The sequence below is a fragment of the Sycon ciliatum genome, chromosome 10, assembly GCF_964019385.1.
Source record: "Sycon ciliatum chromosome 10, ocSycCili1.1, whole genome shotgun sequence".
Lineage (NCBI taxonomy): Eukaryota > Metazoa > Porifera > Calcarea > Leucosolenida > Sycettidae > Sycon > Sycon ciliatum.
Window position 1 is genome coordinate 4,991,478 of NC_088652.1, and position 27,873 is coordinate 5,019,350.

The following is a 27,873-nucleotide window of genomic DNA, read 5'->3' on the forward strand; positions in this document are numbered from 1 at the left end:
TGGGTGAGAAGGATTACCTTTTCCCTTGAACACAGGTACAACAACGGCAGATTTCCACTCCCTGGGCTGAGTACTGGACAGCAAGCAGCGGTTGAAAAGGGCGGAAAGAGACTGTGACGTGACCTCAGCTGTTTCACGGAGGATGCGATTGTTCAGCAGTCCAGCGGTTTTACGTTAAATGTGTGTGTGTGTGTGTGTGTGTGTGTGTGTGTGTGTGGTGTGTGTGTGTGTGTGTATGTATGTGTGTGTGTGTGTTGCTAGAAGTGTGTATTTTTCTGCTTTGTACTCACATTAGTAATCCTGCACTATCACTGCACTATATTCACACATAATAATCTCGCTTCCTGTGGTATTGCAACATTTTACGCTATACCATCACACCTTTGGCCACTAGTACTTGTCACGTTGTATATATATAAATCCCTGTTTTGTCTACAGTAGACTTATTCCTGATGATGGGCCTTGCCCGAAAATTTGATCTAATGTATATCAATTGCAGTGTAGCCTAGAGACCGTTAGAGAGAGTGTGTACAAGGTGTGTGTACAGGATGTATGGGTTATATTTAGAAGTATTGCAAAATAATTGAGAGGCTTTGAATAGTTTTTATCAAAATCTAAATATTTGCCGGGTTGGAAGGTGGGAATCAAAAAAAAAAGTAACTTTGAAGTCAAAGTAAGTGTGGGAGCGGAGAAGATGAAGAGCTGATGGGAGCGCATGACGATTGAAAGGAGGCGGAGGAGGTGATGGATTGAGACTAAAACTGTGGACTGGAGCCTGGGACGGCAGGAACCGCAATTGAGCGTTTGGCCGTGGCTCGCCAGAGGCCAGTGGACGAGTCTGGCATCACCGATTGTGTGTCGTCCTTGTTGTTCGTCTTGTTTTTGTCTTGCTCGCTGTGGTGTTCTCTCTCTGCTCAGCTCATTGCTTGTTCAATTGTTGTTTTATTGGTTGAGTTTGGTTGTTGTCGTTCTGTTGCTCTTCTCGTCGTTCTGTTGTTCTCCATTGGTTTTCTGTTGTAGACTTATTTTGCGCTGCTGTGCGCATGTTATTATTTTGTTGGGGCTTCGGATCCCGCGTTTCGGTTGGCCTTGCGTGTCTATAAATAGACCATTGGCTCTTGTGGTTTTGGTCGGCCCTGTGTAGTGGCCCGTTTTTCTTTAGAGCGTTGTCTCTGGGTTCTGTTGGCTTGTTGTTAGCTTGTTGTGCTACAATGTAAGCTAGCTGGTTTTGGTTTTTCTCTGTTGCTGTGGTTTCTTTTGCCGTTGTGAATGTGGAACGTAAAAAAAAAAGAAAAAAAGTAAATTATCGTATCCGTTCCCGAAGGGAACTCACGACGGCCGCTAACACCCGATAAACCCTAGCGGCAGATACAGCGCCTAGCGGTGGGGGTGAGTGGGTAAGTCTCACAACCACTGGCACAAGTGCCGAAAGCGACCCCATTAGCTGCATCCATGTACCCCTTGTGCCTGGCCACAAGTTCCCAAATGACTGTGGGTAGCAAGCAGCACGGCTGGAAAAACCGCTCCCAGGCAGGACTTGAACCAGGTACCTCTCGTATCTCAATTATGGTCTTTGACCAACCCACTGTGAATGTGGAACGTGGTGTCGGTTTATTATTTTGTGGAATGTCATCAAGGGGGCAGGTGGCATGAACATTTAATGATGTGTTGTTTTCCTGTGTGATGGTATTCCTCAAACTGGCTCGTCTAGTCGCGTGCATGTGTGATAGGAGCATGTTCGAGTTTGTAGTCGAGAATCCTTGTCAGTCTTCTTGTTCGTCTCTGTCAGAGGAGTTTGCTTTTCCGTCTTGTCATTTTAAGTTGTCAATATAAATAATGTAACAAACAAGTCTTGTCCTTTGTGTCCTGCGTCGCGGGGAACGGAAAAGCTATGATTTCGTAATATCATACGCATACCATATCTAACGTACTGCCGTGTGGGTAACCTGCAGTACCAAATGCAGAGTCGCAAGCGCTTACAATACCATGGACAAGGGATCGCCCTGTGTCGTCTCCTCATCCCAAAAAAATTCACCACCGCCAGAAACAAACAGTGTAGCAGGAGAACTATACGAATTTGTTAAATTTTGGCAAGGGGCGGACACAAGTACTGGATAGTATGTAACGCTGCCTGCCTATTCAAACAATTGAAAGCATTGCGAGCATCAACTAAAAGTATCTCATCGGTACATTGATCACGGTAAAGATGTTGCATAGCATGTATAGCCACCTCTATGCGCGCAGGAAGGCCCTAACATTTCTGAATGAAACCGCACGCTTCCTGAACTTCGTGGCTTACAACTCTCAAAATTGCCTTTGTGACAATGCGGCAACACCTCACATACGGAATTGGCCGTACGCTCTTGCCAAGGGCCACTTCTGTGTGTGTTGTGTACTGAAATCTAACTAACGGTGGTACTGAGCAGTCTAGCACTCTAGCACTCTAGCACTCTAGCAATTAAAAGTACAGGCGAAAATTGAAATTTATCTAGAGGCAACAAATTAACACAACTAGCGAAGCCACTCGTGAAGCCCGCGTGGTACTGCATAGTCACATTTCAGCTAAAAATATACCATCATCTTAATTCTTGACCAACTGGCTTGAGTGCAGTGTGGACAGAACACCAACTCACACTTCGAAAAAAAAACAAGCTAGTTTCATGGCACTCAATCAATCACCAGGCAGCAAAAATACACAAGATCTACTTCGCTTACTCTGCGAAGGGAAGGGCACCTATCTTTAGCCTTGTAGTGTACGTGGAGTGTGTCCTGTTAACGCTAGACAGTGAAAAAGCACAGTATTTCATACCTTTTGAATTAGTATCGCTGCTTGCAACCACTACTGTGATCAGCGCGACGAGGCACAAACCAAGAGAGTGGGGCACCATCTTATCCGACAGAGCAGAGTGAAGAACTTGTAATGGTGTCTGTTCAGCAACTTGTCAGTCCAACCACTGCGCTAGGTTCCACGGTGATCCCTCTCACTCACTGAATACACTCCAAACCAAAGGTCTCCCCAGAGCGAACAGAGTGTTTATTGGCATTACAGTCGTAAGGGTCGCCGATCCTCGTTTGTGTACCTTCACGGCATGACTTTGGAACGCATGCATGAGAACACAGGCGTTCGCCAGCAGTGAAGCTCAGTGGCTGAATCATCACGTATACCAACGACTGGCGCGGAAACGGACCCCCACAAGCCTCAGGATGATTGGTGTACCGCATAGAGGAAAACACAGGTAGCGAACCACCAATGCACAGCACACCGGAACCATCTGGCATGCAAAACATGTTGATTACTTGCCCTGTAAGATTATTGTGCACGATTAGCAAGAGCTACCACGTACAAGTAGAGGCAACCATACTTAGCCAACTACCAGTGAACAGCATCTGGAAACCACCTGACATCTAAAACATGCTGGATTACATTATTAATAGCTATGAAAAGTATGAATGCCGCAGACATCACCACGCAACATGACAATTTGTTCAAGGTTTGGTTTTCTGTGTTTCCAAAATCGATTTTCAAGCCCCGATCATCAGTGGAAATACGGAACTAAAGTGATCAAGAGAAAAACAAAGGTTAAAAATCCAAAGAAGTGTGACACATGACGGGTAACATGTGGTAAGTATTACAAAAAGTGAGAACTAAGATAAAGAGTAAGTGTGACAAACGGGCATGAACAGTGCAGAAACAGCTCATGCACACGGGGTGCAAACTCACCCCGTGAGTTTGCACCCGGCAACATATTGTTTTTATTTTTTTACTAGAGCCACGTAAACCCGTCATGTGTGAGCCATGAATAAGGGGAGTGGTGGCGTGGTCTGGAATGCCCTGCCGACCTTGGGTCTCGGTTTCATCACACCCAGGCACGCCAATAGCAGAGAGAGAGAGAGAGAGAGAGAGAGAGAGAGAGAGAGAGAGAGAGAGAGAGAGAGAGAGAGAGAGAGAGAGAGAGAGAGAGAGAGAGAGAGAGAGAGAGAGAGGGAGAGAAAGAGAAAGAGAGAGAGAGAGAGAGAGAGAGAGAGAGAGAGAGAGAGAGAGAGAGAGATGCCTTGCCACATTATTCTGCAAGATTGTGAGGGCTGGCGTGTCACCAGTGACACAGGAAGCAAAACTGGACATCCGTTACGAACACTTATACTGCTGTGCACGCAGTGTTGACGAAAGGATCTGCTCAAGTCTGCCACTTTAGGCACTAATAGTACTATTGGGAATTGTGTGTTGCTCCCTACACGGGAGCTCGCGGTTTTCCTGCCGACTGGAATTCTCACTTGACTGACTCGCGACTGCCATCCAGAGCACACCAGAAGTCCATCGAGCCTTCGACTCTGCAAACCTGCAAGAACGCACCACTCCCTGCTCAATACACAGTGTTTCGGGGAATTCACCCCTCATCAGTTGAGCTTGAGAGGAGGCTGAGGAAGATTATGCCTGAAGACCACCACTTATAGTGCTTTTCAGGCACAAACATCACCAGCGATACCAATTCACAGAGACGCTCCGTTTCCAGCGCGACAAACACCTCGTGAACACCAGACATCTAACACCAGACATCTGCGTGAGTCAGTGTCGCTCGTGAAGGTGCTGAATAAGCGCTGAGGACGGTTGGCCAATCACAAGGTTGGTGCCTCCAGACCATCCAATACACAAGCCCGGGCTGGGTACAACAATGTGAGGAAGAGATGTGCGTGACTTCGGCGTTACTTGGGGAGATCTGTGTTGCTCTCTACATGAGAGCTCGCAGGTTTCCTGCCGACTTGAATTCTCACTTGAATGACTCACGACTGCCATCCAGAGCACACGAGAAGTCCATCGAATCCTCTGATCGGAAAACCTGCGAGAAAGCACCACTCCCTGCTCAATACACAGTGTTTCCCGGAATTTATCCCGCATCAGTTGAGCTTGAGTGGCTTGAGGAAGATTGTGCCTGAAGACCATCTCTTATATAGTGCTCTCCAGGCACAAACATCATATACAGAACCACGTTGTGATTGGCAAACGGTTCTCAGCGTTTGTTCAGCACCTTCACGAGTGACAACGACTCACGCAGTTATCTGGTGCTCACGAGGTGTTGGTCGCTCTGAAAACGGAGCGTCTCTTTAAGTTCGTATCCCTGGTGATATTTGTGCCTGGAGAGCACCACTCCCCGCTCAATACACAGACATAAACGTGCTGAATTGTATGCCTACAAGGCCGTCGCCTTATGTTTCAAGATATGGCCGTTTGACATGTTCTAGTTGACACAGGAAGTAAAACTGCACACATGCTTAGAGCGCTACTGTGAATATTAAGAGTGCATGCTGTGAATGTTTCAGGATACATACACCTGTAAATGTACGCAAATCAGTGATATCAGGAAAACATGCTGTGGGTTTACCAATATTCCCGAGTAACGTGAAAGCCAGTAATTGCCGGACCCTGTTCCAAGCGGAATGGTGGGTTGACCGGACACATCTTCACACACCAAAGTGATGTGCATCTCAGAATCAAGTGGACGTTATAAGTTTCCGCTGCACCAAAGGCTAGGGTTAGGTTCAGGGAAGGCTTTTCTCTGCTTCCACGCAAACTAGACATCGCTACGTGTTGGACACAAACGTCACACGACCAGCATGCAAGCATGCCTCCCAACACAACCAGTACGAGTGCAATACCGTCCAGTATCCTTCGATTATTCAAATATAATATTATATATATAAGAAAGGTTTGCTCCCCACACCGGAGCTCGCGCTATTCCGCCGACTTTACTTGACACTTGACTGACTCACGACTGCCATCCAGAGCACACGAGAAGTCCATCGAACCTTCGACTCGGCAAACCTGCAAGAAAGCACCACTCCCTGCTCAATACACAGTGTTTCGGGGAATTCACCCCTCATCAGTTGAGCTTGAGTAGGCTGAGGAAGATTGTGCCTGAAGAGCACCACTTAGAGTATCCTTCGATTATTCAAATATGCTTTTTAAAATAGTGATTGCACTATTTGCAGTAGACGGAAACAGCCTACATATTTGACTGCAAGTGAAGATACAACAGCAGTATTGTTGCTAGAACTGTCAAGGGCAATTACAATAGACATAGCCCAATCGCGTCTGTGTCTATGGGAAAACACATTGACACAGTGGCATACACACGACGACGGACAGCCTAATAAGTTCTAGGGCTGCAACGAATGTTCTATTTTACAAACGAACGAATACTCACCCATAACGAACGAATAACGAATATTCTCTCAAAATGCTGAATTATTTCTAGAGGTGAAACAAATATTTAAATAGGAACGAAATCGATTTTTTGTAATCGAATCGAATATTCTATACCATAAGAATCTGCATTGCATTCCCAACTCATCACAACCACGCGCTCTTCAGCCGAACCATACAGACACCAGCAAGGACACTTCCGTCACGACTACAAGTTTCCTGGTGTGCATCGACATCGGCATCAGTGGGGCCTCCCGCTGTCGATCCTGTTGACGGGCGGACAGGTCGGTGTGAATCCTGAACGGCAACCGAGCCTGTCGCGTTGGGGGATCTCGGCGGTGAGTCTCGCCTCGCCTGCATACATGGACATTGCAACATCATAATAATAAACAACATACATGTACTTTCCATTGGCATCAGTATTCCGCGCAAGATTTTCGTCGCATGTGTGGTGTGTTTCTCCACCAATGAGCGCGTACTATGATTATTTATCGCTGTTCTCACACTTAACCATTTTAGCAGCTTGCATATGCCATTGATATAATATGTGGAAAGCGCGCACTTGCGCCATTTATGGTGTATAAGACTGATCATTTCTCCATTATCATCATTATCATCCTCTACTGATGAGCTCCGACAGGGAGCGAAACAGCTGTCTAGAGGCGTGGAGCAATATTATCTCTCAACGGAAGTGTCCTTGCTGGTGTCTGTATGGTTCGGCTGAAGAGCGCGTGGTTGTAAATGAGTTGGGAATGCAATGAATTGAAAATATGGCCGAAAGCTCTGTCGCAATATTTAGTTCAAAAGAATCTTAGAAAGAGTTTGTCTAGTCCACGGTTGTTCTAGACCAAGTAGATGTTTAATCGAGTCATGTCCACCACTCTTGTGAGTCACAGTCCCCTTTCTCAACACAAAACATATGTACATATCACTCCATCCGTTCACGAATTACTGCGATAGATCGACACAAGAGCAAAGTGTGCACGAATATTCTAAAGGGGAAAAATTCCTTCTATCTGGTTCCAAACGAATATCAATCGAATATTCGAATATTCTTCATTACTAATAATGATACTAGACTAGTACCTGCATGCTTGTGGATGATGTTCTAAGCGGCTTTTGTTCTGTAGGTCCGGCACAGAGCAATTACGACACCGACTTGTGTAGTCGGAAACAAGCTCCCATGTAAAATGTTCAAGTAGATTTGCATAGCGAAATGCTTCCAACCAAGCAACGTTATCAGACTCCTCCAGTAAGTGTTACAACGGCCCGAACTAGGAATAAACGTACCACAACACTTGAAAAAGAACAGCCAAAACCGTTTTCTCTGTACCTCTGAGTTTCGGGTTTAGAGACAAGGTGATCACTCATCAGACGTTGACAATATCCTCACAATCAAACCTCGTATCCCTCTGGTTGGTGTTTACAAACACGAACCTCTGAGTTACAGACGCAAGGTGCTTTGTGTCTGTTGTCGTGCCTTTGCATGAATCACTGTTCCGGCCCATATATTGTTGCCTGGTGGAATTGCTTCACATGAAGGAAAACCTGACATATTACTTGAAGTACACTTTGCTATTCTGCTTTGTGACGCCTGATTGATTCTCGGCCCAGGAACCGAGTATGCCACGTCAGAGATACTGTGTAGGTTGAACAAAATTAACACTGTTATAAGATGCAGATGGGAAGAATTATAAAAACTCTAACTCTAACAGAGCGAAACAGTTGCTGTCCACAGATTTGAGTCAAAACTATAACGTGTACTTGGAATGGCGTCCTGCAATCCGGAAATCAGTAATACGATAACAAACAGAACAGGGTGAAGACACGAGAGGAGGAGTTTAACGCGCGTTTTACGCGTTGTAACGAAAAACTTGAGATTTGCGAATGATAACATGGACTATGCAAGAGTCAGTGGAGTAGACAGAACGTTCTGATTGCACGGGGGCTATGGTTTGGAGATTGATACCAAGTAAAGTACATTCATTTACTAACGCAGATTGAGTAATCTCCACGAAAATTACGTATACCTGGTCGTTAGGAAACTTTACTCCTCAAGTCCAAACTCCAAAAATGGTCTCTTCACTGCGATTCAAATCCAAAAATAAAATTACCATTACACCAAATTGTCGGGCCTGGCGCATCCTCAGTTTAATGAAATTGGAGTTTACCGACAATTAGAAAAGTTTCAACTTTGTTCCTGGTCTTCTCTTATAATTCTGCAAAAGGCGGATCAGTTTCCGAGGCATAAAAAAACTAGTACACGAACCACTCGTCTGATTGTAACTAATACCATCATACCAGATTGCAGTCTTTAGACAACTTGACAGTTGTCTGAACATTGTCATCTGGTATGAAGCTATTCCTTACAACCAGCCGCGGCGTACTCTGTGACTCGTTAGTTACTGCTCTGCTTTTGCATTGAGCACTCTTCATCTATTTTCTTTTATTCCAAGCAATGCATGGCTGAAGTAGCCAATGGCCACTTTGAGTGGCGATTGCAGGGCTCTTATAGCCAACCACGGCCAACTCTATCCAAGCGAACGACTCCGCTCTCCGTAAAAGTACTAGTTTGAGCACTCTGGCAAGGTACATTCGGGCATGATCGGATATTTTTATTTCCATTGCTATCAGGTTCGGCCTCATTTCCTCTGTGCTGCGCTGACGAGTCCACAAAGGACGAAACAGTTCTGTCCACAGATTGAGTATTTCGCTCCTGCTCTTGTAGCAGTTGAGCACTCTTGCGTGGGGTAGTGCCTTTGCTGTTTGCGTTATGCACAGCTCACTGACTTGTCAGTCTGAGCACTCTGGCAAGGTACGTTCGGGCCTAATAGGAAATTTTTTTTCCATTGCTATCAGGTTCGGCCTCATTTGCTCTGTGCTGCGCTGACGAGTCCACAAAGGACGAAACAGTTCTGTCCGCAGATTGAGTAATATTTTTGTTATAAATACACAGTAAAACATGTCAAACAAGTAACGTACAAGTAGTTGCGTGATGTCTGCGGCCTTCATCCTATTCATAGCTAAAATATTAAGATAGGGTTTATTGAAAGGGAAAGGACATATGGAAACGAGTTAAGAGTAACTCTCCACCACTGTAACTAGATACTATATACAGTCAGAAAGTGCAACAACTAGGCACAAAACTGACAGAGTGCTGAGACATTCGACGTCCTGACACTTAGCTTCAACACATCTTCGTAGCGCTAACCGACAGTCTTCCAACTTGGAAGGTTCAAGGTTATGGAAAGACCAAAGAGGGGAAGGCAAGCGCAACAAAAACGAGCACAAGGTACAGTCCCAGCGGAACAAAGAATGTCGATTGTCACAGGACGATGACGAGACCAGTACGCGGTTTGAGAAAGCGGTCTAACTACAACTCAATTTGGTCTTTCCATAACCTTGAACCTTCCAAGTTGGAAGGCTGTCGGTTAGCGCTACGGAGATGTGTTGAAGCTAGGTGTCAGGACGTCGAATGTCTCAGTACTCCGTCAGTTTTGTGCCTAGTTTTTGCACTTTCTGACTGTATATAGTATCTAGTTACAGTGGTGGAGAGTTACTCTTAACTCGTTTCCATATATCCATTTCCTTTCTACTTTTATTATTGGCTCAATACCCGAGTTTCAAATTGCACACCTGATGAGCCGTCACGAACCATACGGCGAAACGTACGTCGTGTGAAACAACTTGTTTTGTAGTCAACTAGTCCATCACAATGTCATGCATGAGGAGTACTGTAGGAGTTTAGATTTCGGCTTGTACAATTCGTTCTCGCAAAGCTTCCCCCTTCTTAACTTATCTTTGATATTTTTGACCCACCCAAGTTGGGTTGTGTGCTGCTTTGCTGCTTCGAATTGTAGTTAGACCGCTTTGTCAAATCGCCTACTGGTCTCGTCATCGTCCTGTGACAATCGACATTCTTTGTTCCGTTGGGACTGTAGCTTGTGCTCGTTTTCGTTGCGCTTGCCTTCCCCTCTTTGGTCTTTCCATAACCTTGAACCTTCCAAGTTGGAAGGCTGTCGGTTAGCGCTACGGAGATGTGTTGAAGCTAGGTGTCAGGACGTCGAATGTCTCAGTACTCTGTCAGTTTTGTGCCTAGTTATTGCACTTTCTGACTGTATATAATATCTAGTTACAGTGGTGGAGCGTTACTCTTAACTCGTTTCCATATGTCCTTTTCCTTTCTACATTTATTATTGGCTCAATACCCGGGTTTCATAAGGTTTGTTGTAACTTTTTTCTCCAGCAAGTTCGGGCTCTACGCTTTCTCCGAGAAATAAAAAACACAAACGATCAGAATTAAAAGATAGCGAACTATAGGGAAACTATCTAGGGAGACTGTAACAAATTTCCCCCTGTTCGCTATAACTTTACACTCCGTCGCACCTCATGCATCTTACGCCTGTCTATTATCACCTTCATTGGCGCCATTGCCACATGCATACTATCACCTTTTACATATAACTGGTTGAGGCACGCTCAACCAGGCCTCTTTCTTTTCAAGTTTGATTAAACAGGTTACACTGGTAGCAAGAGGATGATTACTACTCTGCTTTTGGCAGGTGTTCTGGTCGCTCTGCTTATGCTCCTCGTACTCGTCGTTCAGCTGATAAACGATATCAAGACCGCTCAGCGCGTTAGCCAAAGAAACCGAACGATACATCCGAACTCGGAACCGTGGGAGCCAACACCCCGCCTTACGAAAGAACCACCTGTGTTTGGAGGACATTCCGCTACATTCAAAGAATGGACGTTTGAAATGGACATGGCCCTACGGTCATTGGCACTCCCAAATGGACAGTGGGTCGACTACGCGGCAGGATTTTTGACTGGAAACACTCGTCTTTGGTTGATAGCGGCATTGGAAGCTAACCAAGTGTTTTCCGACTGGCCTGCTCTGAAAGCGGCACTTGGCGATGTGGCGGTTCAATAGCCAATTGAGTCATCTTTCCAAGATTCCTTTTGAGTCTCTCTCTTCTCTCCCGCGGAGACCCACGTGACCAGTTTTGGCAGTGAGCAATAAGTAAGTAAGTATGTGTGCGTGTGTGTGTGTGGGGGGGGGGGGGGGTTATCATCATTCAAGGTGGGGGGGGGGGGGGGGAGTGGGATGCAAAAATATTATGTTAGAACCTGCATTGACCATGCAGTCCATGGTCAATCCAGGGTGACTATCCGAGCCAATAGTTTCATGTATAACAGGTGAAGTCGGAGATGGAAAGCAATTGCTATCGCCTTCCAAGTGATGAGACAGAAGACAAATTCCATAACACGTGCGGATTGTGTATATCACTTCACCAGCCGCTACGCAAGTCTGGACAGCATTCAAACAGGTATTCTGTGAAGTAGATGATCGATCGTGGTAAAATCATCACTGATAGCTGTGTGTTTAGAAATATCACGGTATGGTTCATCCGGTCCCTCAAACGGATGAGTATGGTATGTTATTATGTTCTGTTATTACGGATGCTTCAATATTGTGTTTCTCAAAACAACTGTATCGAAGATTGCAATACAAACTGGTAAAATAAAGATTTACCTGTGGTGCTGAGCAAGAGCTGCTAAAAGAGAACCGAATCACAAGAAAAAATTCTTACTCTGACATTTAACGAGAATGACATTCATAAAAAGAAGTATTTTGTGGAATGAAATCCATAATAAATTGGCACACAGTGATATCACTTGTGCAGTGCTATTGTGGCTGTATATCTGAGTCATGACCAGTGATGATAAAATATTTGCTTTACAGATTTGTGTGCTTCTCTTATGTGCGCCAGACATGGCATATTGTCCAGTGCTATTAGCCGGATTTCACTTGCTTTGCATTCCTTCAGTCTTCGTATCGGTGTTTATCTGTGTTTGCTGGCAGTACATGCTTCCCCATTTGCTTACTATGCTTGTTTCTCTTGTTTTGCTGGTGCTCGGGTGTTGTCGTACAGACTCTCATCCACACTCATGCCATCCGATAGAAACTAGAGAGAGAGCGGAGATCAACATTTCATCAACATTTTTTTATTAAATTTTGTTAATGTAAAATATTTCATCTTATACTACATGTAACGTTTTGTACATTTGTAATCAACCACCACACCACAGCTGCGCTCTCCAGTCGACCTCGATACACTGCCTCAACACACCATCAGAAAGCGACATATACGTTGGCACTCAGTTCCCTCATACAGCTGCTTCCAGTTTAAAACTCATAGCACTTATATCCCTTATTTGTAACCTTCTGTGTAAAGGACAATCGGTTGGAGAGGAACTTCTTTACTCCCTTGCTACAGTGAAAGGGTGTAATGAAGAGGATCATAATGAACTGCTCAAACACAACAAAAATGTACATGATGGAACAGGACATACATTGAATGCTCCTAAGCAGGAGTCGTGCAGTGGATTCTGTTGTGGAATCGCTTCAAGCTGCATAAAACACAAAGACAATGGAGAGGAATATAGCTGACTTGACGAATCATCCACACCGCCATTTGTTCTTCGCAAGATTTCAAGCGAAAGTCAAACTGATTTAAATATTTGTCTTACCGGTATTTCAAATACATTTTTTAACGATGACTGATTTGTGTATTGCCAAAGATTTCTTCACTAGAGACTGAAGTTCATGCACCGTGCTGTGTGGTATGACCCGGTCCATACGGGATCAGTGATAATACAATGCCCGCTAATGTACTGGTAGTTCTGGCTTTTCTGTCACCAATCCTGTGCCTACGCAACTCGCTATTAGCTACATGAAGTATTTCAAAACGTAAGTGATTCAGAGTTACGGGTATTTCATAGATATAGGCGGGCCCCGTTTCTCGACAGCACGGGCAAGAGAGATACTGGTATGAGTGTATACACGTACCGTACAACCGTTTCCATAGTCACCGGTGTTCACATAAACTGCAGCTTGTGACGTTGGTGGACCTGAGGTGACCACGTTCAGTGTTGGCTTTATGGCCGTTGGGCTGGCTACAGTTGCATGTACAGCTTCGGTACCTCTGCTCATATCCACAGCACAGTATGTGTCTGACGAAGCCACCCCCTGTTCAGCACATGCAGCTCGTTCGCAGTGTCGTGTGCCGGCTTGCTCCATTTTCTGCAGGATGCATCATTAAAATAATGTTGTGAACACATCAACAACGACGAACTTAACCTACCAGGAACTGTACGATGGTTTGATTGTGTTCCAAGGCATTCCACGTGGAGCTCTGTGCTTTGGCTGGTCATCAAGAAGAACAGGCAAATGTCACCTGGCTTGTGACATGCTTGACATACCACGAGCCAGTTCAAGTTGCCAATTCAAGTTGTGGCTAATCATTATTACACCACTGCAGGGTAATACTTTGTACTAGCATACTGGTATTAGTTTAGTCCCACAACCTGCGATAAAATGATCAACTGTAGCACCTAGTCCACTGTTACGTTTACGTATCTATGTCATTCGGATCTTCCCAAGTTGTACGTTGTTACTGTTGAGATACCGAATTCAAATAAATCAATACCAATACCACTACCAATAGTAGAGGCATGTACGTCAAGTACATGTATGTACATGTTCCGCCTAAACAGCTGGAAAGCATTTGTTGTACCCAGTAGTTTATCCTATTTAGCTGTGAAGACTGGTTCTACGAAAGAGAATTTTTTTCTAATCAGTGTTCCTCTTAACAATGGCTCACTGTTAACATGTAGTCTCCATCTTCCCAGTGTGGGTGAAGTAAAAGAATCAAACAATAGAAATATCTGATATTGTCTCACTATGAGTTACTTACCCCAACTTGCTTGATGGTGAACGGTGGTACAGCGCTATTAGACACCGTGTCCAACTCCTGTCCATTGTCGCTTTGTACTGTGTCATAAATGTTGCCCTTTTTCTCGGTCTAATGAACAAAGCACAAACACAACCAGTGAAATGATTCCATTACACGTATGTGTTGTATACCGCATTCGAAGACCTCGATCAACTGTAGCCTATCATGAAGGACCCATTGGTTGGAGTCTTCTTTACTTCCCCCGCTAGCTTCAACATACATATCAGGGAGTCTTCAGATATAGTATTTCATCATTCCAAACTGCACATCTTTCCAAACTGCCTATGCACTTGCAGGTGTTTGGATACCCAACTTGCGACTACTGTGCAAGCCGCGCCTGGACTAGCATTTTGCTGTGTTACTTAACCTAGGCAGGTATCAGCGGAGGACATGACATTAACCAAAGACGTACCTTTGGCCTTTGAAGAACACTGTACTCCTCACTGTTTGCCTGTTTAAACATTTCAGACGGAAAAAGAAGTATGGAAAAATGAAGGTCATGCATGCAAAACTGTCGGAGGATGGATGTTGGAAACGTGGAATACCGGTAAATACTTTCATTGGATATGGCTTCCTTCGTTGTTTTTTTATTGTTTTCTCCTTTTACATTGAGTTTATTGATTGAGTTCGTTGAGGATTGGTTGGTTGGTTGGTTTTTATTTCACTTCGCACATTCAAACGGGATGACGACCCAATAAAATGACGGCGAAGGCTTAGCCTAGAAGTGGCTATGGAAGACCATAGTAAAAGCTATGGAAGCACATAGTAAGAGAATAGGATACTAATAACTGCGGGTAAACGGGGGGAGAGAGAGAATACGATGTATCTGTGATACTACGTGCGGGTTACTGAACTGCACGGGGAGGGAGAGCAGAGCGATCAGCAGCACCTCCAACTACTCCCTACAGGCGTATGGTACACATGCATGCTTAAACTCAGGTAGCCGGGTAATTGTGCGGACCTCACCAGGGAGAGCGTTCCACAGCAGAGCACCAGCAACAGAAAATCTCCGCTGACCGCGGCGGCTACGGTTTGCCTGGCTTAGTAGGCCATTTGACTGCTGATGGCGGGTAGGGGTGCCTTGTGCTGGGGTCAGAAGCTGGGCGAGCACAGGGCTGGTGCGGGCGTGGATGCACCGCCAGATGGTGATCAATATTTTCTGCCTGTAGAGCTCGCTGACACGGTACAGGGAGTGAGCAGTGAGCAGCGGCTGCATGGCTGTCCGGGGCGGGTTGCCATCTATACAGCGGATGGCTCTGTTTTGCGTGGTTTGCAGTCGTTTCAGTTGACCCTCTCGCATTGCGACTGAGAAACAGCAGGAGCCATAAAGCAGGTCGGGCATTATGACCGCCTTCACATACACCTGACGAGAGCGTCTTGATAGGCTTCGGCGTGCCCGCCACAAGGCGCCAATTTTCTTGGCAACCTTGGTGACCACATAGTTTACATGGGTGTCCCAATCTAGGCGATTGTCAAGGTGAACGCCGAGGTAGCGCGCAGAAGACGCTGAGGGGAGGAGACAGTCGCCGCTTTTGACTGTTACTTCCTGTACATGCTGCTGGGGAGAGATAGTCAGAACCTGGCTCTTGGTGGCGTTCAAGATGAGGCCTCGGGACTTCAGCCAACCGGCCAGAGCAGTTGCCGCTGTGGTGAGGGTTCTGGACGCTTCCGCCGCTGAGGCCTGGGAGTCGTACAGGGCTATGTCATCTGCAAATTGTACACTTGGCACAAGCCAGGAAACCAAAGGGACATCGCGCGTGTATATACTGAAGAGGACAGGGCCGAGAACAGAGCCTTGGGGCACTCCGCAGGTGCAAGCCAGAGCAGGGCTGGTTGAAGGCGCGATGAGGATCTGCTGCTTGCGGCCGGACAAGTAGTCGACGAACCAACTAAGGGCTTTTCCAGAAATTCCAACCGCAAGGAGGTCTTGAATTAACTTGTCGTGGTGCACTTTATCAAAAGCCTTCGACATGTCTAATAGGCACAGCCCTGTGGTCTTGCCACTGTCTCTCGCCTTCTGCAGATTATCAGTCAGCACACAGAGGGCGTCTTCCGTGGAACATTTCTTGCGGAAGGCAAATTGTGTTTCGGGTAATGCCTGGGTCAAGTCCAAATGACGAACTAACTGGTGTTGCACTACCCTCTCCAGCAACTTGGACACTATTGGGAGAAGGGATACAGGTCTATAGTTGGTGGGGACTGATGGGTCACCGGCCTTGTACAGTGGCACGACAGACGCCAATTTAAATGCGGATGGAATGGTTCCAGTCCTCAACGAGGTGCAGAACAGCACAGCAAGAGAATATGCAAGCAAGTCAGCACACTGCTGTAGCAGAGAGCCCGGTATGCCGTCACTACCTGTGGCTTTCCGCGCATCCAACTTCTCAAGGAGACGTCGGACGTCAGCAGGAGTCACAGGATCAAGTTCGGTTAAGGAGACGGGTCCAGCGGGACCGTGCGGGGTACAGAGTTGTTCAGGACGGTTGGGATCGGTGACAATGGAGTGGAACGTGTCGGCCACCTCGCTGATGCTACAACTAGGATCTTGGCGGCGACGTGAACGCCCAGTGACTGCATTTAGAATGGCCCAAGACTTCCTAGGGTTGGCCACATTTTCTTCGCACTGACGGGAGAAGTACTCGTTTCGCTTGCGCCGATACGCGTTCCGAGCAGTGCTACGTGCTTGTTTAAACTCTGCATACAGTGTGCCGTTTGTCCTATCCTTCCGCCAACGACTGTGCAGCCGCCGTTTACGCTGTTCGAGCTGGTGCAGCTCTCTGTCAGACCAGGGAGGTATCGCCCTCCGGGAAGGCTTAGAGTTGTGCAGCGGGGCATGCTTGTCAGGATAATTTATTATATATTTTTACGAACTTAGAAGATGCGACTTCGGGGGGAATAGTCATGAAGTTGGTTGTTCTGTAGTATCCCTGCCCGACCAATACGGAAGCAGTACGGAACTAATACGGAGCTTTGCCTGATGTATATTTAGTGTATCTCCGTATGTAAGCGTACGGCGTCTGCTGCATAAAAGCGGCTGCGCATTTCTGTTTTGAGGAAGATTAGATATAGCAACGACAAAGCTAACTCGAAGAAGAAGTAGTCAACCTCTAGGTGTGCATCGGAGAGAAAGTCATTTATTTGCCGCTTCTTCTTTCACTAATAATTATATTTCAGGTGTGTACCTGAGAGAAGAAGAATAAAACTAACTCTTGTTGATTTCACCGCGCCTCCCACTCGGCTACCTGTTACAGTTCCAACTAGGAACACACGCTTCTTGCCGAAATTGACACTAGACTGACTCGCGACTGCAATCCGGAGCACACGAGGAGGACGTCGCACCTTCCACTCGGCAAACCTGCAAGAAAGCACCACTCCCTGCTCAATACACAGTGTATCGAGGAATTCACCCCTCATCAGTTGAACTTGTGTAGGCTGAGGAAAGTTGTGCCTGAAAAGCACCACTTATATCGAGTGGCAGGTGCGACGTTCTCCTCGTAGTGTTGTCCCCCACGCGAAAGTGCGACTAGTTGTTGGAGGTGACAGCATTGTGAATAGCTACTGGCTCTCCACGTTTGTTTGGTACAACTCCATGAGCGACTCTGACTCCCGCTGCTACCTGGGGCAGCACGAGGTGTTTGTCGCGCTGGAAAAAAAGCGTCTCTGTAAGTTTGTATCTCTGGTGATGGTTTGGCCTGGAGAGCAGTATTTAAGTGGTGCTTTTCAGGCACAATATTCCTCAGCCTACTCAAGCTGAACTGGTGAGGGGTGAATTCCACGAAACACTGTGTATAGAGCAGGGAGCAGCCTTCTTGCAGGTTTGCCGAGTGGAAGGTGCGACGTTCTCCTCGTGTGCTCCGGGTGGCAGTCGTGAGTCAGTCAAGTGTCAGGTTAAGCAAGAAGCGTGTGTTCCTAGTTGGAACAACCAACTTTATATTTTTAATTCAATACAGAACAGAACATCATTATTTTACATCCGTATTTGTCTTCTTTCTTCTACAGTGTATGTTTTATTGCATTTGAATCCATTGTGTTAATTTTTCCCGTAAAAAGGCTTGCTTCCTTCATGTTCGTTTCCTCACAGCTTATGTGGATTTGCATATTAGAAATGGTTGTGATACGGCAAACATCTAAATGCCTGTCTATGCATTTTTGCATCAAACAGCACTTTTTGTCCAAGTACAAGAACATGTAAAGAAGCGTTTTGAGACAGCAAACCGTAATATCGCAACCAAGAGGAAACACTTATGATACAGAATGGTTACTGCGCCGTTCGTCCTCTCGGTTGCCATATGAACATTTCCTAATCGTTGCTGCCGGTGACACTTGAACATGGCTGTGCGAGGATGACCAGTGGAGCCTGGTACAAGACCAAACACGTGTTCATGCAATAGTGGTAAGCGAGGTGTTTTGAGCTCTTCAAATGACTGTACCTCATCTTGCTCTTGCTCAGTGGACAACTGCAATGTTGTGTTCTGATATTGGATATCAGTCACTGCTGGCTCCTGCATGTGACCTTTGTGCAAGTGGGCGTATGTGTTCTTCTCACTGTCAGCCTGAAGGGAAGAATGCAGAGCAGGAATGTCAGTTTAAAGAACTCAGTATAGAGTAAGCAATAGCTCTGCTAGTCTCCCATCAACAGTTCCTTTTTCCCCGAACAAAGATGCGGAAGAGCCAGAAATATTTCCCTCGTCTTGATATTGGGCAACTTCCAGCTATAAAGTATTGTCTAGAGGAACATGGCCAGCTTGAATAGGAAGTGTCGCTTGTGCCAAGCCACGACGTATGGAAGCAAAACAATGGATTGAGAGTTCCATTATCATGTCCTATACACTGTTTGTCCTGAAATCTTCGCTTAAAATTTGGGAGAGACCCCTCACTTTGGAGAGACCCCTCACTATGGAGAGACCCCTCACTATGGAGAGACCCCTCACTTTGGAGAAACTCTTCACTTCTTCTGCAAATGTCTTTTCCCCTGGATCCCAACCACACCTTGCCACAGCTTTCTGCGTGTGTAGGCTTTGATAAGATCTCCGTGTTGTCATACGTCTCATCAATGTTGTTAGAACCATCCTGGCCACGAGTGGGTGGCATGTCAGCTCCAATGGCAGTGTAAAAGCTCTCCGGACGTGAAGCTGATCTGGGAGGCACACCCTGCATGGACATGCACGCAATGAAATGACTTCAAAAAAGAACGTCCCCCCCTCCGCCAAAAATGTATACAGGAACACTCTTTCTTTGCTATGTCGTCTCTATTTTGCTTATGTGGGAAAGATTCTCTAGTGAGTTTCCCTCTGTAGCACTACATTGCAAGTGTAATGTTTACGGTTCCAAACACTGATGCGTGATAGTTATGGTGTCAGAAAACAAGCGTTTTTACTGAAATACGAGAAACCAGCATCCTTTTAGGGAAAAAGCGCCGGGAAACATCATCCACAGAGGATGCACCATATCTAAAACGGTTTCCACTATAAAACACCAATCAGATGAAGAACCTGCGGTTTAGTGATATGGAATGCCATCAGACAAGTTCAATTGCAAATCATTCAGACATACGCCCATGCGCATATCCGACCGCAAAATAGTTTAAATAAATGAAAAACGTACGTTATTGATCGAATTCGCTGGCATACCCACCTGCACAAACACACCATGTCATAATATGCACACATAAGCACACACTGTCAGTCATGCACGCATGCACAGACACACACAAACAGACACACACACACACGCGCATACATGTACATGACTTGTGTAAATTCTGGTGTTTTCATCTTGGGAACAAAATGAAATCACACTTTGAAAAGGAAGGACCAGAGTTCATGACCCTCACCAGCAACATTTGCTAAATATCCTAAAGTACTTTCAGTGTTACCTCATCACGTGGAATGCAACAACAATGAAACTCAACAATCACAATGATACATGTGCAGCAGAGATGTGAAAGAAACAGGGCGAGGACGAGTATCCAGGAACAACATTGTAAAATGTGTAACTTGTAGTTCCTTGGTTCTTTTCTTTTCTAAAAAAGATAATATTACTGACTTTCAATCCGAGACCATCATTATGAAGTCTTTTGCCTTCCGACCAGCTGGTATACAAGCACACATCAGGTGCATAATAGAAGTGGGTGTAATAAGGCCAGCATTACATTCTATTTTATCTATTTTTCCCTTTTTTCTATTTTGTTTTCATTTTTGCCCTCCGCCCGTGGTTGGTTTCACCCTCACTTCCTTGTAATGGCTAATTGAAGTAAATTCATTATGTGCCTTGAAGTGCAGAGAGTAAATAAATAATCTAGATGCCTTGCTAAGCATTATTTGCATCAAACAGCACTCCTTGTCCAAGTATTTGAACATGTTCTACTTGCAGTACTAATCTTTAGTCTGCTTGTACCTCAGGTTGTTCAGTGAACAACTGCAACTTTGTGTTCTGATATTGGACACCAGCCACTGCAGGCTCCTGCACGAGACCTTTGTGTAAGTGGGCGTACGTGTTTCCCTCGCTGTCAGCCTGACGGATTATACACAGCAGGAATTTCCGTTTACAGAGGTCAGTATTGAGTACGCAATAGCCGTGCTAGTCCCCCGCCAACAATCCCTGTTTCACGAAGAAAGATGGTGAAGAGCTAGAAAACCTTCTGGCCTTGATATTGGGCAACAGCCAGCTATACAGTATTGTGTTGAGAAACATAGCCAGCTTGAGTAGGACTTTTTGAAGTTTCGTGTGTGCCAGGCCACGACGTATGGAAGCAAAATGATGGAATGAGAGTTCCGTTTAATATGAGGTTCCAACACTGTTTGTGCTGAACTATTCACTTACAAAATTTAAGAGACGCCTCACTTTGGAGAGACCCCTCTGCTTCTTTTTCATCCTGATCCCAACCATACCTTGTCATAGTTTCCTGCGTGTGCAGGTTTTGATAAGATCTCCGTGTTGTCATAGGTCTCATCAATGTTGTTAGAACTCTCCTGATCACAAGTGTGAGGTATGTCAGCTCCGATGGCAGTGTAAAAGCTCTCCTGAGCTGACGTAGCAGATCTGTGAGGTACACCCTACATGGACATGCACGCCGTGAAATGACTTCATAGAAGAGCACCCCCCCCCCTCTCCCCGAAATAGCTTATTGGAATGCAGAGACGAATATTTCGAGAATTTATTGTTGGGTGGGATGACCGCGGAACTTATATTAATCGTTGCTATTGTTGTCTCCATTTCGCCTATTTGAAAACAATTATCAAAACCCCAATCAGATGTAGAACCTCTGGTTTAGTGAAATACAAGGCAATTAGATAATTTCAATTACTATCATTATTTGAAGGGATGTTGAGCCATAAATAAATGTAGAAAGGAAAGCTGTATAATATACAGCTTTCCTTTCTACATGTATTAGTATGAAGTTACAGTGATGGAGAGTTACTATTAACTCGTATCCATATGTCCTTTTCCTTTCTATACTATCATGATTATCATTATTATTATTATGACGGATGACCCAAAGGCAATGGTACCTAAATCAAGCGGTGTCTCCGGACCAAACGCAGAGCAAGGAGCTCAGCCAGCTGAAAACGTCAGAAATTACAATATGCCCATGCACATGCAATGCATGCCAGATCATTTTAATTATTTACAAAATTAAATTAATGGAAATCTCAGATGGTGAGCCAAGGAAAAAATTGTAACATGGGAAATTGTGGGCACAAGTTATGCGACTGAGTCCACCAACTAAACCAGAACTTGAAGAGTCAGACGTGCACAATCTAGCGCAAAACTGACAAAGAGTACTGAGACATTCCACGGCATGAAAGTCAGCTTGAGCACTGCTTGATAGCGCTAACCAACAGCCTTCCAACTTGGAAGGTTCATGGATACCAGTGCTAATTCCAAAGAGGGTTAAAGGTCTGGTTTAGTTGGTGGACCCAGTCGCAAAACTTGTGCCAACAATTTCCCATGGTATAAATGAATAACATACGTTGGTGATCGAATTCGTCGGTATACCCACCTGCACAAACAAACCATGTCATAATATGCACACATCAGCACACACAGTCAGTCATGCACGCATAAACACACAAACACACACACAAAACACACGTGCATATACACAGACATGTACACACATGTTGTGGTTATCTCGGAGACAAATTGCAATCACATTTTCAAAGCAAACGAACAAACTTCATACTCCTCACCAGCCACATTTACCAAACTTTCACGAAGTACATTCAATGTTATCTCATCACATGATATGCAACAAAACGAAACACAACAATCAAAATGAGGCACTTGTATATGTAAAACATCGTATGATGTGTATTGGTGACCTCGCCCACCTACAAGGAATGACAAAAGGTGCAAGTGTGAGGCCCAGAAACCGAACAAGCAAAAACCTAATGATACATCCAATGCCAATTAGACGATATTCAAAGTATTAAACAAGCGACTGGACACAACACCAATCACCTTGACATCTGCAGGACTGGCCATAATGCACTGGTGACAGACGGCAGCACTGGATTCAATGGTTCCGAACAATAATTATGTTATCGGGTTTCCATCTTCTTTTGTGTTAGTCTTGATGTTATTAAATTTTGTGATAAATATTATGATAATAGCAATCCACTGCTAGTCATTGGTCAATATGATGCCCTCAAATAACTTCATAAGAGATATTTCGCTTACCGCTGAGTATATATGATCACCACCACCACCACAATCACCTGAGGAACAAGATGGACGTCGCGTAGCAGTGGTACCTACCATGGCGTATCGTTCGCTTGCATCCTACAACAAAACAGCACAGAACGGAAACAATTATTGTAAATTCTCAGCACCTCACCTTTATTGAAGTCAAGTCAGTTTAATTCCATTGAGCAATGGATGCTCTTGGAGGGTACCTGTTTTACATTAGAAGCTCATCCAAAATTTCATTAATGGGGCCAAGGCATTCACAGTAAATAATATACTTCGAAGTCCTATTAGTGATATCAAGAGTACATAGTACCCCGAAGAGTGTGCAGCTCCTACATGCTCTGCTGTCTCGACCGAATATCAAGTTGAGTAATAATTATTGGTATTCTGCACAGCTCCTGCACACGTGATTCAGTACGTGTGTACGGGTGTCAACACGCTACATGTTTCTTTGATCTAGTTCCCATAGCTTCAACTGTGGATTTGTCTAGCACAGGTCCAGTATATATCTGATCAGCCATGTTCAATGGCAATTGCATCATAACAAAATTAATACCGTCAAGTGGAGTTCTGTCGTTGCACCATGGCGGAGTTGCACACTCGTGGGGTCATGTATTCTTGGTGCTAATCTATTACTGAAGTGCAATTTATCCTTCGTGGACTAAGCTTTGGAAATTCTCCTTACAACGTTAGTCTCGTGTTCTTGAGGACGATAGCTGCGTACAGACTGATTTCCAAGGTCCAGTTCGCCACCTGACAAGAACAAAAATAGATGAAGAGGAATTACTAGCAGAAATTCAGACCATACAATTACGGATGGTCAATATTGTGCCAACTTGAGAGGGTTCTGACACTTCAAGGTGAGTCGTTTTGGAGATAGGGAGCGTACTGAGAAAACAAAGTGAGTCATACTGTCGCAAGATAAATGCAAATAGTAAGCCCTCAACCAAAAGCCCGAGGATAATTTTGCAAACCTCGTCAAGTGCGAATATACTCAAACCGTTTGTGGAATGTAACAATTTGTGATATCATTCCAGTCTATCAGATCTATTGTAAACTGTCGCAAAACTTACTATCTTGTTCGATACGGATGGTTCCAGTAACGAATCCAAAACCCTGAGGCTAAGCCTACATTCTGACAAGACATTATTACGTAAAGTGACGTATCAAGACAAAAAGCGGTGGTATTGCTTTTACATTTTGTATCTGGACAGCTCTTCTAGCAGGGATTATCTAAAGGCGTCTGGTCCACTTCGTTTCATTCACAGGTTCAAGGATGAGGTTGTAGGAATTTGCCAGAACTGACAGCAGAAAAAGCCACACATATATCCTGAACGGTGAAATACCTCAACAATGGTATTGCATGTTCGCGTACCTTGAAAATGTTTCAGAGGTATCATCTTGAATTTCCACAGAAGGATAAGGGCTGCGACCAGCATGAGCAACACAGCAACAGCAACAACAGCACCTATGGCTGCAGATACAGAGCTGCTTGTGCTCTGCTGAGAGCCACTATTTGTGGAAGTGTTGATATCAGAGTGATTGGTAACAGCCGTTTGTATAGGACTCTCATGTAGATCCCTGGGGACAACAGTGGCGCTGGTTGGGCTGTCCTGACAACCACTTGTTGTTTTGTCTTTAGTATTTAAAAGTGTGGTGCCAATACTCATCGAATTAGACACCGTACTGGTCCCTCCATTATTGGTGACAGGAATGGCACTGCTTGTGGTGCATTGAGACACACTTGTTGTGATAGCTTTCACTGCGGACGGTTTGGTGCTGATGTTAACCACGTAAGACGCAGTGCTGTTCCGTCCATCCTTTGTAACAACAAAGGCGCTTATGTTGTAAAGCACATTGCTAGCCAAACCCGTGAGCGTGACATTGTGCACACCACTGCAGATCGTTTTCGTGTGCTGGGGTTTCGCTGTAATCCGAATGAAGCAATAGTTGGAAATTGCTGATTTGTAGGTGTCCTTCACAGATACGCTGATTTCAGTGTCCGTTGAAGTAACAGTTAGATTTGATGGTGCTGTAACACAAAGGCAATAGCAGGCATTTTCTTAAAACAATCACGACTTGCAGATCGTCAACAATAATAATAAGGATGAAGAGCTTCATTTAAGCAATTGGTAGTTATCACCATGAACCACTATGCATACGGGCTCCAAATATGTAAAAACGCATGTACAAAAGTACCGAATCAACACCCCGTGCTGTAGCACCACAGACATCATCGATATCTCTCCCGGCATTAATGCCCACGTGGTCAATACCATCCTTATGTTGCCAATTATTCCGTAAGCATGAGGTTCACAGAGTAGCGACAAACTCGCCATGCCCTCGTTGTTGTGTGTATGGGTACAAGTATGCTGGTTCAGCTTTTTCCCTAGACGTTGCAGGACAGGCAGAGTCTAAACATGGCTACTGTGAACAAGCATGCATATTTGTTACTATGGAAACAGTGTGTTTTCGGTTATCTAATCGACTCGAACTGTTGGTGATAGTGAAATGAGATCCATTTTGCAAGATGCGACATGACTGGATGCAGCAAGACATAGTGTATGATAGTGTGTGTGTGTGGGGGGGGGGGGGGGCTGTCATTTTATAGAGTCCCAGAGACAATATTATTGTAGAGAGATTCATGCGAAGTCGTCAAATAAAGATTGTTTTTAAACCAGGCAGAAATCTTTGGAGTTGTACTTACCTGAGGGAAGTGTCGTGATAGATTTTGATTTGGAAAACAAGCTCCACTTGTAAGAATTTCTGATTGCTGCGGAGACGTTATAACTGGTATCAGAAGCCAAGTTCGTAAGCCACGAAGTAGAAGCTTGGAAGGGAGACGTGTACATTTTTGAATATTTCACTGTGTCTCCAAATTTGAACCGGTACTGCACAATAGGAATGTTACCGTGTATCGTAACGTTGACCTTTAGCTTGACATATGTGTCCGTGATTTTATATATTATCATACCTGATGGACCTGGAACACCAACAAGACGTAAAAATATATCACAACTTCCCATCGCTGGCGGATAAAGAACCAGTAGTCTGCCTCCTAAGTATGCTATCGCCCCGGGACCAGGCGTGTGTAATATCTCCTAAATGGTGGGGGTAACAGACCAGATGGACCATTTAGAGGCCAAAGAACAAAATGGGATTTGCCACATCCATTCTACCCTTGATCCAGACCACAAGGGAAGCATGAACAGTGAATTCGTCTGAGATAATGTGTTCAAAAATGAGAAATTCGAGATTCTTGAATCAAGTCCTGCTGGGAAGTGGGTGGATTTCCTACTGTGCTGTATCACAAAGTGAATTGAAACAAAAAGGAGAGGCAATGGGAACTAAATTATCATTACTGTACGTACTCGAAGTATGATTTTTTCGATAACGGGGAAAATGCATGTTGCTTCTTTGTTGAACTCACATAATACTCTGCGTAGTTAAAAATATTCTGATTGCTATCCAAAGCAGAACTTCTCTACAGGGAGGGCTATGCAATATTCACTCCTATTAACAAGAGTGCCCAGAGTGAATAGTGTATAACTGAATATTATCAACAAGAGAAAATATATAAATCTGATGAAAATGTTGAACGGTCTCTGCTGGGATGACGACTACACCATAGGTCAGTGGTTAGAGCATTGCTGGCTACAAGCGAGGGTTCCTGGTTCTAGTCCTGGTGGTGACAGTCAATTTTGTCTTCAGACTTTTCCCATTTGTGTCTTTCCCTCAAAACAGTGAATAAGTAAATTATAAGTTATTTTAACTATTATCCCGTTCAGTGTCCGCTCAATTTTCACGTCTAGTGAAGTAATCGTCAGGATTATATTGTTCTGACTACAGGAAACTTTGCAATATTTTTAAGGTCTTAGTCCAATAAAGTTCTTTGATTAATCATTATTGCTAGAGTTATCTCCATGTTGGCACTGTAAACCACATCTCTCTTGGTGCTATCCATTTTACATAAAGATGATTGAAAATCCTTATTAGTGCCAAGTGTCATGCTTTGACGAGAGAACTCTGAATATGGAGGGCTGAAGAGCTGTCAGTCTCTGCATATAATAATTATAACAATGTCCTGGATACGTTGCATTGTTATGTGTATGGGCCCGGCGGAGGGAGGTGAATTCACAAATCACGATGGTCCAGCGCAATAGTAGAGAGGTTTACTTCCCATAGCTATGCAGAAGACGTTACTTCAGTAACGTCTGGCGCTAGCCAGGGTCCACACAGCTTTATTTTGGTGTTTGTGTGTTTGTGTCATGCCTGGCGCTATCCCGTATCTGTCCCGTACCGTACCGTACCGTCAAACACAGCTGGCCACATACAGCTGGCCGCAATATTCAAATAGGGCTTTCAAACGCAAGATCATAACGTGAAGCAACCTGGAAGTATTAGTATGTATGCGAAGTGTATCGGGGGATCCATGCAGGGCGATAGTGCGGGTTCGAATCCCAGGTTTTGTGTTAAAACAAAAGGAGAAATGTATATGAATTTATAACATCCCTATGCTTTTTTTTGTCTAGGTCATCAAGGCAAAAAAGCATAGCGTAGGGCTCTGAGCTTCCAAACTCTCTCGTCCCACGTTAACCATATGCACTTTACGTTTAGAGCAGATCATCACAGGCAATATAGTAGTCCTCTACCACTAACCTACGCCGTAGTCATCATCCCAGCATTGGCCTTTCCACATTGTCTTTAAAAGCCTTCGACACTGTCCCATCACGTGGAATCAGTTAAAGTTGATGAAATGAAAACATTTATCTCAGGGAATAGGTGCTTTTGCTTACTTTCCGGACGACTTGCAAACGGAGTCCATCCCGATGCTGAGCTGTGAAGTCCTGCCACCGTTTTCACATAAGCTGAGATGTTGTAAAGTGTGTTGCTTGAACAATTGAGGGAAGCGAAGTTCACAGCGCCACACACACGATTCGCACCGTTTGCCTTATGAATGATGTCTGTAGTGAGGGCTGGTCCGTACGTAAAGCAGTATTCACTGATGTTAGACAAGTAGGTTGCCGGGTGTAAGACAGTGGAAACAAGCAGTACATTGACTCCTCTGTTGAAAGCGACTACTTTGATTGGTGCTGCAGGATGAAAATTGCAAATACCAACTGCAGTTGTGAGCAAGAGGTTACCAAGGCTCTAGGTAAGGCGACATTGAATCGTATGAAAATT

At 44.8% G+C, this 27,873-nt stretch overlaps 2 protein-coding genes across 2 annotated transcripts in view; both read right to left on the reverse strand.

Moving 5' to 3' along the window:
- LOC135826000 (uncharacterized) overlaps positions 1 to 2,974 on the reverse strand; it is a 28,746-nt gene extending 25,772 nt beyond the window's left edge. Inside the window, exon 1 of the mRNA XM_065338635.1 lies at positions 2,810 to 2,974. Within this exon, the coding sequence (XP_065194707.1) occupies positions 2,810 to 2,888 (79 nt within the window). The 5' untranslated portion in view covers positions 2,889 to 2,974. The remainder of the gene's footprint in view (positions 1 to 2,809) is intronic.
- An 8,348-nt stretch (positions 2,975 to 11,322) lies between these two features.
- LOC135826002 (uncharacterized) lies at positions 11,323 to 25,525 on the reverse strand. The gene is made up of 14 exons (XM_065338636.1): positions 25,397 to 25,525; positions 24,065 to 24,721; positions 23,375 to 23,442; positions 22,681 to 22,782; positions 21,971 to 22,000; positions 20,889 to 21,053; positions 19,603 to 19,632; positions 18,988 to 19,149; positions 18,429 to 18,551; positions 14,411 to 14,449; positions 13,960 to 14,067; positions 13,053 to 13,286; positions 12,557 to 12,613; positions 11,323 to 12,168 (listed from the first exon to the last, which is right to left on the reverse strand). Exons 2-14 carry the CDS (start codon positions 24,357 to 24,359, stop codon positions 12,088 to 12,090), a joined length of 1,494 nt encoding a protein of 497 aa, XP_065194708.1. The 5' UTR covers positions 24,360 to 24,721; positions 25,397 to 25,525; the 3' UTR covers positions 11,323 to 12,087.
- Positions 25,526 to 27,873: the final 2,348 nt, after the last annotated feature.

Bases quoted from the DNA above. Each gene is read 5' to 3' on its own strand.
- LOC135826002 (XM_065338636.1), bottom strand. From the start codon at position 24,359: ATGAGTATTGGCACCACACTTTTAAATACTAAAGACAAAACAACAAGT. The intron at 19,150-19,602 runs GTACGTTTTTCA...ATGTCCATGCAG, and splicing joins CAGCGAATTCGATCAATAAC to GGTGTGCCTCCCAGATCAGC. The intron at 12,614-13,052 runs GTACGTGTATAC...TGTTTTATGCAG, and splicing joins ACTATGGAAACGGTTGTACG to CTTGAAGCGATTCCACAACA.